This window comes from Schistocerca serialis, chromosome 6 (genome assembly GCF_023864345.2).
Source record: "Schistocerca serialis cubense isolate TAMUIC-IGC-003099 chromosome 6, iqSchSeri2.2, whole genome shotgun sequence".
NCBI classification, from domain to species: Eukaryota; Metazoa; Arthropoda; class Insecta; order Orthoptera; family Acrididae; genus Schistocerca; species Schistocerca serialis.
In genome coordinates this window covers 561,141,789-561,157,339 of record NC_064643.1, presented here as the reverse complement: position 1 = coordinate 561,157,339, position 15,551 = coordinate 561,141,789, and the positions used below count along the sequence as shown (strand labels likewise).

The following is a 15,551-nucleotide window of genomic DNA, read 5'->3' as shown; positions in this document are numbered from 1 at the left end:
GTAGAAGAGGCAGCAGTTTCACATGATAGGAATGCAGCAAAGCTACCTGCACTGGCAAACTTAGTGCAGGATGACAAGCAGTAGTGAACTTGGAGGGGCATAAAGGAAGGGGAAGTGGTTAGGTGCAGGATAAGTGAAACTAAGATCATGGGACAGGGATAGCAATGGATGTGGGTGAGCATATGGAGGACAGAAGGATTACAGGATGAAATGATGTGTTAGGACGACAACTTCTATCTCCATATTTTAGAGAAGCTAGTTTTGGGAAGGACCCAGAAGGCATAGCTTACAAAGTAGCCATTTAAATTGAGCACGTTGTGTGCTCAGCAATGTTTTCTGCGTTCTTTGCAGCTGCTACTTAATAGGTAGTAGGATGACTAGTGGGTTGTGAGGATATGTTACAGGAAATCTATCTGTGGAATAGGTAATGGGGTAATAGTGAGACCTTCAGCACGTTAGGTGAGGAATTTCTTGGCACTGCAGTTGCACTGTCTACATGTGGCTGGTGTGTGTGTGTGTGTGTGTGTGTGTGTGTGAGAGAGAGAGAGCATTTCTGTTATATGGTGAGGAGAAATTTTCCTTCTCATAAAAAATTGTTACATTCTATCTTGGATTTTCCATTGTTTGGTTAAAAGGAAGGCATGATAGCTGTTGTAAAGCAGATATTGTTGATGGTTAATGGGTCTGATGTGAACAGAGATATATTTGAAGCCCTCAGTGTACCAGTCAGTGTCTTGGAAGGTGGCCTGATAGGCTGAGTCCCAGTGAAACGGGTGGGAGAGAGATGATGATGATGTGGAGAAACAAGGGTAGGGTGTCCTGGCCCTGGCTCCAGATCATGAAAGTATCATTAGTGAACCAGGAACAGACAATGGGGTTGATAGAAAGGTGCCACATTCTTATCCCATGCTTCATGTCTCTCCTAGCCATCAACCTTCTTTCTCCAACTCTTCCTCCTGCTCCCTGTCTCATAGAAAGCCCTTATTCATTCCACAACACAACTTCTCACCTCAGTCAAGCTGAAGTGCTGGCACCGTATAATCAGCTGGCATAATGCAGCTGACCAGGTGTGTTGTATCTGAAAGTTAGCAACATTTTAAGGCATGTTTGTGTGCCTTTCAGTGACTCAGTGCAGCTACTATAGCTCTTAAGTTATTTAGACTACTGAAATAGTCACGTGAAGTATAACAGAACAATGTTGAAATCTGGGAAAAACATGGGACATTTTTAGGATTCCAGTAATTTTTCATTGTTTTAGTTTCCAGTTAAATTTTTTAAATTTTGATTGATAAGAACTGATTCCCTAACAAAGAATTCTACTGTATCCTGCTACAGTAAAATAATATTGCGGCAGTAAAAATAAGAGTGAAAAACATCAAAATAAAACTTAAGTTGCAAAGGAAATGCAGCATTTACAACAAACCACAGTGCACACACAAGCATCTGCCAACAGCAAAATGTGTCAAAGGCTTTAGGACTAAGACTATGCAATACTTCATGACAACAAACTGCTTCTGATGAATGTGACGTCACAACTGTTTACATTAGGTTTGTTTGAGCAGTTGTAGCAGGCTCATGCACATGTGCAGTCAAGTCGCGTATGAGGGTACCTTCTCCCACTTCTGGTCACTTGAATTGTAGCTGTATGGGCAGTAGCAACAAGCAACCAGATCCTACCTGGCAAACTTTATTCTGGCATGCCCAAGCTGCCAGATGTGCACGAGTGCAGAGCAGTCTGAATTGTTGTTGGGGGAGGGGGGGGGGGGGGGTTGTCATGTCATGTGACCCTTGCTTACTTTTAATGATTTTATTATTTCCTCTTCATTTACAGAACTCACATCAAAAGAAAACAAAATGGATTTCTGTGGTCAGGAGCTGTCAAGTTAATTAAAATACATTCACATAGTTAAGGAAGATTAAAATATGATGTTAGTTTCGGTTTTTTTAACTATATTTTATTCCTATGATTTTTGGCAGTTGAGCATTGATTGCCTTCCAGAGCAATGAAGTTATTCTTATTGATTTGCCAAATAAATTTGGCTTTTATTAATCCTTTCTGCAGAGGCAGTCAATTTATTTGAAATGAAGTGTTTCATTCCACATTATCAGCTATTTTCAGCTGTTCACTGAATTTCAAGTGCATGTTTTCATCTTCTGGTGTGTATGGTGTTATGCTGTAATAAAGAACCAACATGAAATAGTACAGTCCTGGTACTCCAAGAAAATTTGCATCCTGAAAACCACAGTGAAAAGTTTAATATCAGATTGAGGCCAGCCTCAGTGTGAATCTGGACTTATGAATATGCACTTTTAAGCCAAATTATGCATTTTAGTATGGGCTATGAAATTTTGATGCTCTTGGAGTATCCTCTGATGTCCTGTTTCTTTTACAACTTAATGGAAGATCTCGTAATGCTATGTACACGTACCAACATACTGGCTTCCTATGTCATTGTAGCTGTGCACGCACAATACTGTGTGTTTCCTGGAGCTCTCGGGCAGCTGCTGAAGTGAACCTATGTGCAATTAATTCCTTAAATCACAATGTGTTTGATGCTCATTTAAAACTTAACGCTTTGAGGATCAGCCAATTAGAAGAATTTTGAGCCCAGAAAATTAGACAGTTGCGTTATTATTTGAAATTTTACTGGTACGTTTGTGTGATGTATCTTAAAGTGCAGCACATGCAAAAAAAGACTAATATCATATGTGAGAGCTTAGCTCTTCTTGTAGCTTCAGAATGTATATTAATTTAAACCATTAACATTTCCTATTTGTGTGTTCGCACTATGTAACAGTGATGGTATTACTGGCTGATTGCATCATGTGCCCTATGCTCTGGATATCTGCTGTCGTCGGTTGTTGAGATCAAGTGATATGAGCTACGATGGGCTTTCAAAAGTGCACTGAAATCTCGATTTAAATACTTCGGATACTAACAAGCTGTATTTGGTGGAACAGTGAAATTCAGATTTGAATTTATACATTCTAAATATGAAAATATGCAGTGTGCATCTTGCTACACATCAGAGGTCTTTCCAAAACACTTTTTTTTGAGTGCCGGCAAGTTCTAAGCTGATGTATAAAACCTTCATCATTCGAAGGATTGACAAGTTTCACAGTTCTGAGGGAAAGTATGCTGTCTTAATGTGGAAAACTTGTATTTTTAACTAGAAAATCTGGGAATTTTTTTTCCTTGTCCGTGTATACGCCCTGTATAGGAACACCTGAAGAAATGGAACATTGGTTGAATATTTTAAATTCATTTTTTATTTTGTATGCCAGCTGATTTAATGGAGGCATCTTGTAACTTGCAGAAGAAAAGAACTTATTTGAAATGGGAGTTAATGAATGGATTGATGAGGATGAAATTAATGCACTACATGTGCATTAAATCATAAGTGGCAAAAGTGTCAAACACCTGGTGGGATGTTCAGGTAGCCTAATGATTAAGATGCCAGTTCTTATAAGCAGAATCCTTGGATCACATTTTGTCTGTCAAAATTGTCAATTGTGACAACATGGTCATGGTATTGATTGTTTAAAACATATATTCTCTCTTATCTGTGATAAGACAGTAGCTTTTGACTGTGTAGACTATAATATAGCTAAATAAATTAAAATTGGCTGACTTACCTGTGGTATAGCATGATATCTATGTTCAAAGGTGACAGTTTGGTTGTGGGTTGGTCAAGCCAACAAATATAAATACAAAGTATTAGTTGTGAAGAAATACCTAGTTGTAGTGTTACCTGGTGCCTAGGTTTAGTAGTAAGGTAAGTCTTGTTTTGAGTTGGTGAAGCCAGTGTACACAATATCTGGTGACAAACTGATTCATTTGGTTGTATGTATTTTATGCATGCTGGATTTTGGTGAATGTTTTGTGTCCATTATTATACCATGGCCACAGCAAATGGGTGGTATCAACAGGTGCAGTATTTTACCACATTTTATTCTGTTGGAATCATTTCTGTCAGTGGTGTGATGTGTCCTGTACCATGTATCAGTGACACAGTATCCAGTTGAATTAAAAATAATGTAACTATATGGCAAATAATTCCTTATGGCACAAAATATGCACGCCCTTAAATGTAATTAATATGATTCAAGCCTAGTGAGGTATCAAAATGAAATATTATGGAAGGATGCATGAACTTGAAATATTCACCTTGTGTGAGCACTGAACTACTACTCGCTATATGTTGTAACTCACAAGATAAAAACACACGATCGGTGCTGTGACAAATATATTTTTGGATCACAAGTACAAGAGAGAATAGAGTACAATCTTCAAGATGTGATGTGGCAAGAAAACCATAACAGTTCAGAGACAAAGTGACTTGCACTTGGAGCTAGAGCTGAATTATAGCATGCCCTGATTTATGTTCACCTACATAGGTGTGCGAGGCAGGTGCTGCTGAAAGCACCTGTGCCGTAGTTGTGTGCTGTCACTCAGCCATCCTGTCACTTCCTAGTGACTGATGATGGATACATAAGCTGGCGTCCGAAGCCTAGGTGATCTGGTGGTTACCACTTCCTTTTACCATCTGGGAGTGACAGTTTGCATCTCAGTGCAGTGACTTGTGCTTGGCTGCTCATCCCACCAGTCTCCTGAACCAGGCTGATGTCATTGAGGACATTAGATGGCCTCTCCAGCTTGACCAGCTCACAATCATGCCAGATAGAAATGTCTGGCTGGAACGTTCCCACCCCACAGCATGGTCAGTGTCACTGTGCTCAAACTGTAAGAAGTGGAGGCCACATCATGTCCATGACAGTTCTTGGCACAGAAGGAACAGTAGAGGCAGAGGCAGCCAGATTGTCTGCAAACATCCAGTCCATCTCAGGCCTACAAACAGAGGAAGATGAGAGTGGGATTGCGGGTGGTACACAGGGTGGAGAAGGCGAAGGCGGGAGCAGGAGAGAAGGAAGCAGAGGATGTGACGGAAGATGGATAAAGGCATTTGCAATGTCATGGCAGGCAACTGCTGGAGGATCCAAAGGAGGGAGAGGCCATGTCCCCTCCCATAGGTAAAGCTGATTTTGATGGCACATCATCATGTGGTCCCCCTTGTCCAAAGTGAACATACAGTGGCCTCGCTGCTGGCAGACAATTACTGGAATCCACCTGTCCTGATGTCTGAACCCCCACACTCACGTGCGGGTGCCCAGGTTGAAACCGGGAGATGTCGCCAGGTGTTGGCAACGTGAAGTGGCAAAGCATGTGGGACTGATGGTCATGGAGTTCTGCTGGGCTCTTCTCCCCTAGTTGACCTGCATGAACTTAAAAAATAGTAAGTCTCATCAGGAGAAACATCAGATATGTACTTTCACATCTGTGTCTTGCCAATTGACTGGGGATGGAAAGGTCATTACAGCAGGTGGTGAATGCCAATGGTGAATGCCATTGTGGCTGCAGAATTCGCTGAAAACTGGCTAATGGAGCATTAGAGGAAGACATTCTACAGCAAAAATCCTGCCAAGAGCAGTGACTGTAGCTTCTGCACATGTGGACCAACAGTTGACCATGTAGGGAAGGTTGGAGTACACATCAATTACAGTCTGTCAGGTTGTATCTGAGAAGGGCCTCGCAAAATCTGCATGTACCTGCTCCCATGGGCAGGAGGGCGTCAGCCAGACAGAGAACATCTGTCCAGGTGCTGCCTACTGTTGCTCACACTGAAAACTACTGCGAACAAGATTGGCCAGTAAACATGGCACTGGGCAAGCAGTTTGGCATGAGTCGCCCCAATGTTCCTCGTGTAGAAGCTGTGGGATTGTTAGGCACAAGTTCTGGTGTGATCACCCGGAGAGACTACTGGTCATTAGTGAGGAGGATAATTCTATCCACCAGGATGGTCAGTGGCAAAAGTAAAAATGGTGGCACAACAGGTGGGAATCCCTACCAAAAATATGGACGACCAGCACTGTTGGATGTACCACCACACTTGTTGTAAAGTGTTGTCTTTAGCCATAACTGCTGTCTCATAGATTGCCATGATAGGAAGCGCATATCCTGCCTGCTGAGCCTCATTGTCCTAGTGGAGGCACAAAATTTCGTCTTGGTCAAACTCCTGGTCAGATCCCATTGGGAGACATGAAAGGGCATTTGTGTTGGTGTGTTCTGTGGTATTATGGAAGTGAATTTCGTAATAATACCTGCTGAGAAAAAGTGCCCAGCACTGAAGGCAATAGGCAGACCTCTCAACGAGCTTTGCTGATGGACTGAAGAGGGAGAGTAATGGCTTATGATCTGTAGAGGAAATTCAAAAACTCCTTTCAGCACAAACATAATCGAAAGTTTATGATAATCTCTTTTGTGTGACATTTTGCATCTTTGATGCAAAAGTGATTGGATGTTGCCATCCATCTGCGTCTCTGAACCAGAACAGTCACCAGGCCCCATTCAGAGGCCGTCTCTCCGCTGCCAACTTTTTTTTACTGGTTTAAATGTAGAAAGTCAGGGTGGATACTAGGGCTTCTTCAGAGTCCTGAAAGCCTGCTGACACACTTCTGACCAGACAAAAGGGATGCCCTTTTTCCATAATCATTTAGTAGGTGCCCAATTGGCACCAAACCAAGTACGAATTTCTCATAATAAGTGATGTTCTCCAAGAAAGACTGGAGCTTGTTTGTATTTCCAGGGCAAGGAAGCTTGAGAACAGCTTCAACCAGCTTCTGTGTGGGTAGAATACTGTCACAGGAGATAACATTCTATAGGTATTCCTCAGACGGTTGAAAGCAAACTGACATCTCTGAGTTGACTTTGAAGCCTGAAGACTGGGGGGTGTTTAACAACTGCTGCAGCTGTCCTGAGTGTTCCACCTTTGAGGACACTTTTAGCATGGTGTTATTGAGGTAATTTAATGCATCTATGGACACCCTGCAGCAGTTGTTCATGGAATCTTTGAAGAATGGCTGGGACACTGGTCATCTAGAAAACTAAAAGTTTGGACCTATAGAACCCATGCGCCGTGTTGACTGCAAGTACTTCGTGATTCTTCGTCCAAAGGCAGCTGCAAATAAGCTTTAACGATATCGGTTTTTGAAAAATGCACTCTACCAACAAGTGCCGATAAAAGTACATTAGGTTTTGGTATGGCATATATGTCAATCTGACAGAAAATTAATGCTAGCCTTAATATCTCTACTCAAGTGCAGTTTTCCTGATCAGTTTTTTTACAATAACTAACAGTGTCACCCATCCACTCACAGACATGGGCTCAATGATGTTCATGGTCATTAACCTGTCTAGTTCGTTTTTGATGGCATCCTGCGATGCATCGGGTACAGGCCACATACAGAAGACGAGTAGGTGTGCTGAACCTTTAAAGTGATGTGAGCCACAAAATCCCTCATTTTGCCAAGCCCTCCAGAGAAAATTTCCTTCTGAGGTCATCCAATTCTTGAAACAGAAGTATGTTTGAAGTTAAACAGTGATGCTGAGGTGCTCGTATTGACCTGTTGCTGAACTTTTGAACAGTTTCTAAGGGGGCACTCCCAGGTTGGAGGATTTCAAAGAAATCACATTAATTGTCCAGCCAGTCCTGCCATGGTGTCATTTATCCTGAGCTTGACAAATGCCCTTCCTTATGCCATGCCTGGCGTATCGGGGCAGTCGTCTCTTGCATGTTCAAAAACATTCCAGACATGGCAGGAAACATGCGCCTGTTGGGGGGGGGGGGGGGGGGGGGCAAGATTGCTTTCCTTGTTTCCAAGACCAGATCAAAAGGTGGTGGTGTTTGCTCTCTGTGATTCCACATTTGCTACTTCGGCTTGGTCCGATTTATTTTCTGGGTCTTAAATGATAGCTGTTCCCTCACCTCCAATCTCTAATCACTGTACTGCAGTCCGGAAGATTTCAAAGGGTTGAGCTGTTTTGGAAAGGTGCAGCAGACTGTAAAGCTTCGTGCTGCACTTCCTTATCGGAGTGTCCCCCCTCCCAAATAATCACTTAGGCATAAGATTCCTTATGTACAGAAGTAACAATGGCATTTTCTACTGAGTCCCTGTGGTTCACCTACCCACCTATGATAGGATGGATTTGGCTGTTTATGATGCTGATAAAACTCCATGAGATGCAGTGACATGGCAGTGACTGACTGTGAAAGTAGGTACAGAGCAAAACACATTGAGCAGGGCCAGTTTGCACTAAAGCTGATATGTACTTGGTGAGATCCATGACGGAAAAGGGCTTTGATTATGCCTTGATCTGTTACTTGGAAAGAGGTGGAAAGCTGTTGGTGGCATTTCTCATAAGTCCTCCACTCCTCTGTCAACTCGTACGGTGGAAATGGCTGGAGATTTGTAGTTGATGGGTAGGAAAGTAGTGCAGACAACAGGTCTTATGATGTTTCTGTCCCTATAAGTGGTGTTGAAGAAACTGCCAGAGTGCAACTTTCATCGACACACCTGGTGAGGTAGTACGGTGTAACAAGGTCCATGGTTGTGAAACAAACACCAAATAATGCCCATGACCATCATTAATTATGTTGCAACTCTCAACATAAAATGCACAGTCACTGCTAGGACAAATATTTTTGAATTACAGGTACAAGAGAAAATAATGCAAGTACAATGTTCTGGGTGCCATGCGGCAAGAAAGCCATAGCACAGTTCAGTGACAAAGTGAGTTCATGCAGAGCCAGGTGCTGAATGTGCCTGTGCAGTAGTGCTGCACTGGCGCTTGGCTGCTGTCACCTCCTTGCTGTCACTGACAGAGATGTCTACTGTTGTCTTGGTAATAATCGGGTGGTTTCCTTACTATCGAACTTTGTGCATGTCGGTGATTATGACTGGAAATGTTAGTAGCCATGTGGAACATTGAGCAATACTGGATAATATGGCAAGGAAAGACTTGGTAGAACGTAAATAATTTGGAACTAAAGTAGACAACTTGGTGCTTCTACTATTTGGTGAGTGGTGTCCTTTGCTCCTGAATTATTTACATATTGGATAATAATCAGATCTGGTGAGTTTGTTTATGAATAGCATATGGGCATACAAGAGAGTTTGCATGTCAGTGAGATGATCATAATTAAGTAGTATTTTTGCTGACGTACAGAATGGAGTTGCGCACACAATGGCATGCTAATGTTAACCCTTTGACTGCTGTGGATGAGTTAATTCGTCATGGTCCACTGCATCCCTGGTGCTGAGGATGTGTTTAAATGTGGGCTCTGGGTTTTCCGTAAGCACTGTTGATGTGTTTATGCATCCTGTTCTGCTGACCCTCTCACAGCTGTGGATGAGTTTCTTCCATATCTCTACAGATAAGAGTTTTAAGTGTTTATTATACCGCATACTTCCCTCTTTGGGCACTGCCATTTGCAAAAAAAAAGTTAAACCATTTATGAAAAATGATGTTTGTTATTACCACACGATTCCTGATGCCTAGGGATGGAAAGGGGTGTGCCGAAGTGACCCTCTGCCAGATATAAAAACCAATGAAATGAGAGGTTGTCCTGCTCTCAGTTTTGAATAAAATGTTGATATCGAATGGACATTTCATTCATACGTAGCAGTGTGTGAGCAAAGTCAACCATTCACAAAGTTTATTCAGTGCACTTTTACCTCTGCAAAGTGTTTAAAATTTTGTGCAATGTTTTACTTAATTTGATGCAGCACAGTTACTAAGATGAATAACAAAGAAATTCAGTCCTTTATCAAGCAAACATATCAGACTGTAAGATGTGCAAAAGTCAAATTTTTTCACCAAATAATTTTCTTAAAATCGAATGTTAAGTACTTCGTAGTGGCCAGAATACTGTCTCTCAGCACAAGTAGCATTGACCAATGCATTTCAGTTTTGTAACCTTTTATTTTACAGAGGAATACCAGCTGGCCATGATGCGTCAACTGCGGAGAGTAAATGTTGATCATTTCCATGTTGGTTGGTACCAGAGTGCTGATGTGGGGAACTTTTTAAGTCTTCCCCTTCTGGAATCCCAGTACCACTACCAGACATCTATTGAAGAGTCAGTTGTTGTCATTTATGGTCAGTGTTATTATTATTATTATTATTATTATTATTATTCTCTCCTCTCTTTGCAGCAGCAGGAGCTTAGGTTTAAAAGTACGTAAATTTTCATCAATCAGGAGTGATACGATCAAGTAATTGGCTATTATTATTTTTCTCATTGTCACTGTGATGATCAATAAGTAAGCTTTTATATAATCCAGAGGTGTGTTGTTTTCACATGTAAGTTGTTATAGCAAGAAAGAAGGGAAAGGGGGGAGGGATATTTATAACTAGTCAGTTTAAAGAATTTTATATAGGTAATACAGGTAATAAAACTGCTGGATCAGGAGTGAAGAAATTTGGTGAGGAACAGGGTACATTTTACTAAATGAGATCTAGTGTGTTAATTTGGGCTGCTAATGGTTTTAAACCTGGATTTCCTTTTATATGGAGGTACTCTCGATGTTACGGAAACTAAATATGTCCCAAGCATATGAGCAAGAAGAGGGGCGTTAAGAATATCTACAGCTACATGACTACTCTGCAATTCACACTAAAGTGCTTGGCAGAGAGATCATCAAACCACTTTCAGTCTATTTCTCTTCTGTTCCATTCGCAAATAGCGGGCGGGAAATATTAACACTTAAATCTTTTTGTAAAAGCTCTGATTTATCTTATTTTATTACAATGATCATTTTACCCTATGTTGGTTGGCTGCAATAAATACTTTCACACTCAGATGAGAAAGTTTGTGATTTAAATTTCCTGAAGCGGTCTCTCTGCGTTGAAAAACGCCTTTAAGGATTGCCACCCTAACACGTGGCTCATTTTGATGACATACTCCCCTATTTATGATTTTACAAAATAAGATGCCCTTCTGTGGTTTCTTTGTCATCTGTCAATCCTATCTGGTAAGCAACCCATACTGCACAAGTGAATATGTAACTAAGGAGAGAAATGTTAATTTATTAGCAAGAGATGCAGCCATACTGTGGTATGAAAAAGTCCATGATTTTGATGTCATTATAGTAAAAGAAATGTTCACTTAATGTTACCTAAATTGTGATTCTGTGATGTATATTCATAGGCGGAAACAATGTACAAAAACAGGAAAGGGGCTCCCTTATTGTATAGTACATGGTGCTTAGAAATACATAACAGTGCAGAGGCTTCACTAGTTTTCAAGTTACCACATCTTTCCTAATTGAAGAACATAAACCCCAAAACAACCACACAAAGTAACCAACCACACCTCTGCTGTTCAGTATTTCTGTGTGTTATGCATTATTTAGTTGTGCTAGTGTGGCTACTTCCATGATTCTTTTACTGTTATATTAATGTTTTCATTTTGTACAAATTTTATTTTTTGTTTTGTTTTTGTCTCTATAGATACCCAGAAAACAGCACGTGGATTCTTAGCTCTGAAAGCATATAGATTAACTCCTCAAGCTATTCAAATGTATAAAGAAAATGAATTCACCCCAGAAGTTTTACGGAACCTGAAAATAGGTTATGAAAGTTTATTTACAGAAGTACGAATTGTAATTAAAAACTCTCACTTGACAAATATTATGTTGTCAGAGTTGGCAGAAATGATACCGGAGGAAGAAGGAACCAAATTTCTTGATTTGGGAACAGCGTAAGTAACACTATATTGGTTTTAAACAATAGTTTAGTAACTTCCTGGCAGATTAAAACTGTGTGCCCGACCGAGACTCGAACTCGGGACCTTTGCCTTTCGCGGGCAAGTGCTCTACCATCTCAGCTACCGAAGCACGACTCACGTCCGGTACTCACAGCTTTACTTCTGCCAGTATCTCATCTCCTACCCTCCAAACTTTACAGAAGCTCTCCTGCAGAGTGAAAATCTCATTCTGGAAACATCCCCCAGGCTGTTGGCTAAGCCATGTCTCCGCTATATCCTTTCTTTCAGGAGTGCTAGTTCTGCAAGGTTCGCAGGAGAGCTTCTGTAAAGTTTGGGAGGTAGGAGACAAGATACTGGCAGAAGTAAAGCTGTGAGTACCGGGCGTGAGTCGTGTTTCGGTAGCTCAGATGGTAGAGCACTTGTCCGCGAAAGGCAAAGGTTCTGAGTTCAAGTCTCGGTCGGGCACACAGTTTTAATCTGCCAGGAAGTTTCATATCAGCGCACACTCCGCTGCAGAGTGAAAATCTCATTCTGGAATAGTTTAGTAGATTGCGAATGCTGCCTGTAACAGGAATATGTAAATTTCAATTCTTTTATTCCACGACAAGGGTGGTTAGAATTTTGGCTGTTTTTTGATTGAGAAGTAAAATTGTTTCATATGTAATTGGTGCTGATGTTCCTGTTAAATCGTCATTTGAAGTCGCACAATTTGCCATAGCATAATGTACCAACTGTTTATAACTTAGGGAATTGTTTGCTCTTGTTAGGGCCCTAGAACAGATGAGACAATGTCATGACAAAAAATTCCATATGTGCTCATATTCCCACAGTGCCCTTCTCGCTATTTGTCAGATGTACCCAGCATATCGGATGGTGCAACGAGTGCAGGAAACTCCCCTTCTCTTGCATATGTAGAACAAGGAAATAATTTTCGCTGGGTTCCAGGGCACATAGGGATTCTGGGGAAACAAACTCTCTGATAGGGCTGCCGAGGAAGCTTGCTCCCTTCCACCTCCTGCCCACTGTTTAGTCACCTGCAGGATCTTACCTCATTTGTGACCAAGAAGACTGTGTATTGATGGGAAGCTCAGTGGCTCAAAGTGAGGAATAATAAGCTGTGTTCTGTAAAATCTTCAGTGTGACAGTGGCTTACCTCCTTCCCACCATGTTGAGCTGTAGAAGTAGCCCTTACAAGACTTAGGCTGGACATTACCCATTGACATATCACTTCTTTTACATTGTGAGGAGCCACTGGTGTGTACAGATGTGGGACACAGCTGTTGATGACATGTTAATTAATTGTGTTTTATATGATCACCGGAGAGCTGATATGGGTCTCCTATGGGATGATGAGGCAAGTGTGGTTCATGTTTTAAGATCGTGTGTGACATGTAGAATTCTTCCCAAAATATAGGTAGTGAGATTTTAATGTGTCACGAAGTGGCTTGATCACCCATTATTTCATGTCAAGCAGTCATCTGTCCCCTTTTTAATTGTGAATGTACTGGTATTTTATCCTCAGTTTTATCTAGATAATATAGTTGTTTCACTTTCCATAATTATATGAAATATTTTTCATTAAATATTCCTTAAAGCTTCTTTGAGATATGGTAATTGTTTATCAAATAAACTTGTTAGACAGTGTAGTTTAATTGTACCACTGTGCCAACAAAATATTCATTTCCACTTTCTCCAGTCATCACAATAATTAAAGATTGCATTTAAGAGTTGGTCTTAATCACAGTTATACCATCTTCCCAAACAGAGAATTTTCTCTAGTAGGTACAACATGAAAACTGAACATTTCAAAAGGTTTTCATTTCGTTTCTTTGCACAGTTAAAAAAATAATAATTGATGCAGGACTCCAAACAAAACAGCAGTATTGTCTACTGGTCTCTGGCCATCAACTAACGTTGTTGCTCCAACTGGTACAGCAGTTGTTTGCTTATAGTGAGGTATACTGGCTGTATTACGGTCCCCACTTGCAGCCTGAGGAGGACGAGGAACTTAGTGTTTAACATCCCATCAACAACGAGGTCATTAGGGGTGCAACACAATCTCATGTTAGGGAAGGATGGCGAAGGAAATCAGCCATGCACTGTCAAAGGGACCATGCCGGACATGGATTTGAACCATTGTTCTCCTGAATACAAGTCCAGTGTGCTAATCAACGCACCAACTCATTCAGTCATAACCTGAAACATAAAAAACACACACTTTGCAAGTATTTGCTAAAATCATAATGTATACAAAGTCATAAGTGATTTTAAAAGAAATAGATATCCTTACATCATTCAATCAACAAAGACAGCGGTGTGCTTGAAAATTTTGTCACAGTACAAATAAAATTCTGTGTGTGGGTCCCCGTAACTCCTGATATAGTGATTAAGAAAATAGTGATGCATTTATAAAATGAGGATCTTGATAGGGAGTGGACGCATTTTAATAAATCACCAGTTTTTGGTCATAGTACATCATCTTTTTGTGTATCGTCAAAATGCAGTACATCTATACTCTGCAAACCACTGTGAAACACCTGGCCGAGGGTACCTCCTGTTGTAACCACTGTTAGAGCTTCTTCCAGTTCCATTCATACAAACATGAAAACAAAAGGTCTATTTACAAACCTTTGTAATGTTTTTATTGTCTCTTATATGTGGAGAAGAAACCAGAAATAAATAGAAAATAGAAACCAAAAATAGGCTGGAGATTAAGGGAACTAACTGTACTTCATTTTATTAGTAAATGGTAAATGTGTTGGTAGTGTTCTGGAAACCTAAATCTCTGAATGTATTTTCTTTTACTTGCCTTTTCTTACACCTCAGACTTCAAATTATATGCAGTATTTATTTTGTAGATCTAATGTGAGGAGCCCCTTGTGGTTGTGAAAAAATACAAAACAACATAATATAGAGTACATGTTTTACAACTCGTGCTCTTTCCACAGAGCATTACATTGCCTTTATAAATGTTTTACAAAGAGCCATTTTGATCTGTCACTTCTTTCAAACAACTTTCCAATTTAGAAAATCGTTTCTGGTGTAAGAACTACCATTATTCAAGGATATGTATTTCTATACTTTGCCCATAAGTGTAAAGCATTTAGCTACTAATGAAGCACAATAATTAATTTAGAAATCTGCTTCAGTTCTACTAATATTTATTGAAATCACGAGCAGTTCTGAGATTTTAAAATCCCGTCTTCAGATGTGTCAAATTATAGTATTTGGTAATACCTAACATGTGATCAGGCTGGTCAGTGCAAGAGTGCTAATCATTGCATGTTAACAGTACTAGAAAAAAAGATAAATGACCCCCAAAGATGAAACTGGCCTAAAAACGTAATGTCCGTGTGTGTGTGTGTGTGTGTGTGTGTGTGTGTGTGTGTGTGTGTGTGTGTGTGAAACTCTTGCACTGACTGGCCTGACTGGATGTTCGGAGTTACCAAATACTATAATTTGATACACCTGAAGATGAGATTTTAAAATCTCGAAATCAGTTGTGGTTTGAATATTAGCACAGCTGAAGTAGACTTCTCTTAATTATCGTGCCTCTCAGTTGCAGATGACCTACTTACAAATCTTGTATAATGAAGTGTAGTTGAAGAGTAACATGAAGGAGCTATTTGTGGTCAGCCTCTACGCTACAGACAAATATCTTAATGGAACATTTCTTTACTTCAAGTTTTCATGTCAGAGCAAATATTCTGCCGTGGTCTCTGATCCTTTTTGTATCTTCTAAAGTTTTAGGCCCAGTATTGGGAAACGTCAATAGCTACATTGTTTCCCAGCCACAGATCTTGGATGATGTACTTCTAAGTGCTGATGGGACAATCTAATGTGTATATGATATCCTGCACCTCTACACAGTTACAGAAAATGTCACCATCATCTTTTAACTACCACCTGAAAGCTTTATTTTCATTGGTGCAACATGTGTTTGTA

General features: G+C 40.4%; 1 protein-coding gene across 1 annotated transcript in view; it reads left to right on the top strand.

The window, feature by feature from the left end:
• Positions 1-15,551, top strand: part of LOC126484424 (eukaryotic translation initiation factor 3 subunit H) — a 35,603-nt gene that overhangs the window by 5,395 nt on the left and 14,657 nt on the right. Inside the window, exons 3-4 of the mRNA XM_050107938.1 lie at positions 9,830-9,997; positions 11,351-11,600. Coding sequence (XP_049963895.1) covers positions 9,830-9,997; positions 11,351-11,600 — 418 coding nt within the window. The remainder of the gene's footprint in view (positions 1-9,829; positions 9,998-11,350; positions 11,601-15,551) is intronic.